At 40.9% G+C, this 2,277-nt stretch overlaps 1 protein-coding gene across 1 annotated transcript; it reads left to right on the forward strand.

Moving 5' to 3' along the window:
- The first annotated feature begins 446 nt into the window (after positions 1–446).
- On the forward strand, positions 447–1,388 carry LOC149303969 (olfactory receptor 11G2-like). The gene has a single exon (XM_089480513.1). The coding sequence runs from the start codon at positions 456–458 to the stop codon at positions 1,386–1,388; it is 933 nt and encodes a 310-aa protein (XP_089336639.1). The 5' UTR covers positions 447–455.
- Positions 1,389–2,277: the final 889 nt, after the last annotated feature.

Below are 2,277 nucleotides of genomic sequence, written 5' to 3' on the forward strand. Positions count from 1 at the left end.
CTCAGAAAATACACAACACCTCCTGTGAGTTGTCTTTGGGTACTTCAGTATTGTGAAATACTCTTGATTCCTAATCCACGAATGATAACCTGGCAATAGAGTATTTTTATGGTATATTCTGCAATGCATTTTAGTCTTAGAAAATACCTCAGATTAAACTACTCAGTGGAATTGTTATTGTCTGCTTGGAAGAGAGCTGAGATGTGATGAGACTCTAAACTATCACAGATCTGAGTAGCATCACTATAAAAGAGTGTAGTATTCTAACAAGCATGTGAAACCTAACAATTAGCATTTGTTGTATTTAGACGACTCCCAAAATCAGAGGTCTTACACTTTATATTACTTTATATTTATATTAAATCCAGCAATAGATGTAATCCAGTATTTGTTAAATGGTGGATATACAGTATATTCTTTTAATATACATTTTTAATTGTATTGTGTGGTTCCAGATGGAGTCGGCCAATGGAACCACAGTCAAGGAATTCATTTTGTTGGGATTTGGAGTCGAACAGGAGACACGGGTCTTTCTTCTCATCTTTTTCGCCACTCTCTATGTGCTGACTTTGGTGGAGAACATCACCATTATCACACTGGTGCTTCTTGACACCCACTTAGCTCAGCTTCCCATGTACATATTGCTGAGCAACTTTTCCTGGCTGGAAATGTGCTACACAACTGCCACTGTGCCGCGCATGCTCCTTGACCTGAGTTCCCCTCATGGGGTCATCTCCTTCCAGGCTTGTTTCCTCCAATTCTACATGTTTTTCTCTCTTGGCACTACTGAATGTTTCTTCCTCTCAGCCATGGCTTTAGATCGGTATTTGGCCATCTGCTATCCACTTCTGTATCCAAAAATCATGTCTCCAAATTCCTGCTATGTCCTGGTGGCCAGCTGTTGGGGCCTTGGCTTCTTGTGGTTCATTATCCCTGTACTGTTGATTTCCAAATTGCCCTTCTGTACCTCCAACATCATTGACCATTTTTTGTGTGATCCAGGCCCAATTCTGTCCTTAGCTTGCCCTCCACTAGGAGACATTCTTTTTATCTGTGATATATTTATGAATGCTCTTTTCTTCAGCAATGTCTTCTTTGTTGTGTTATCATACAGTGCTGTGATCCTCACCTTTACAAAAGCCTCTTATGAAGGAAGCCGTAAGAAGGCATTCTCCACCATATCTTTCCACCTCCTGGTGGTCACTCTCTTCTATGGCTCAGTGGGAGGGATGTACTTGATTCCGGGGGCTGAAAGTCAGTCGGAGGTCACTAAGGCAGTGACAGTCTTCTACACGGCCATTACACCTTTCCTTAATCCCTTGATCTATTGTCTCAGGAATGAGAAGGTGAAGGAGGCTCTGAAAAGGAGGCTGAGAAGAGGAGAATGAAAACAAAATATATGGTGAGACCTTATGAAAAGCAGAGATGGAGGGGAGGAATAAGAAACCAGACCTGAATAAATTTAGTTGTTGGAATACTGTTGATGACAAGGGTTCGCATAACTTGAAATTATGCTTGCATGTGAACTTCTAACTTTGTTGCACAAAGAGACATTCTGTAATTTCTTGAGCAGCACCTCCTCCACTCCTGTACAAAGCAGCTTTACAGTGCCCTCTCACATTTACTGGCTAGGAGAGGATAAGGATTGACTGTTTAGTGGACAGGGATAGCAGGGGGATACCTGGACAGTCTGTCCAGTGGCCAGCTTATTCTTCTGCCAGAGAAAAGAGCAGCTGTTACTTGCCTTTATCTCCACCTTACTCACTGCTGAGAAGCTCTCTTACATGAAAGTAGAAGAGATCTCCCAAAGGATGGATACATAGTGTTACACGTTGGGAACATCTACATTGTAGAAATAATGCAGTTTGACACCACTTTAACTGCCAAGCCTCCATCCTGCAAAATCCTGGGATTTGTAGTTTTATGAGGCACCAGCATTCTTTGGCAGAGAGAGCTAAAGATCTTGTAAAACTACAAATCCCAGGATTCCATAGGATAGAGCTACAGCACTTCAAGTGGTATCAAACTGCAATATTTCTACAGTATAAATGCATCTTTTGTGAGGACCATGGCCAACTTATTCAGAACTGGAAAGGAGTAGGTACTTTTCCTAATACTTGTTTTCCTTTATTTAGCATAAGGTTATTAATATTAGTTTCCTGGGCATTTAAAGTACTTGTAAAAAAAGTTCTTGTTTGTCAAATTCTTGTTTTCTCTTTCTCAGTTGTATGCATTCATTACATTACATTTGTGAGCTTCCTCCCCTCACAAATGCAC

This window comes from Sceloporus occidentalis, unplaced genomic scaffold (assembly GCF_023333645.1).
Source record: "Sceloporus occidentalis isolate IW3139 unplaced genomic scaffold, rSceOcc1.0.p SCAF_14, whole genome shotgun sequence".
Lineage (NCBI taxonomy): Eukaryota > Metazoa > Chordata > Lepidosauria > Squamata > Phrynosomatidae > Sceloporus > Sceloporus occidentalis.

Bases quoted from the DNA above. Each gene is read 5' to 3' on its own strand.
- LOC149303969 (XM_089480513.1), top strand. From the start codon at position 456: ATGGAGTCGGCCAATGGAACCACAGTCAAGGAATTCATTTTGTTGGGA.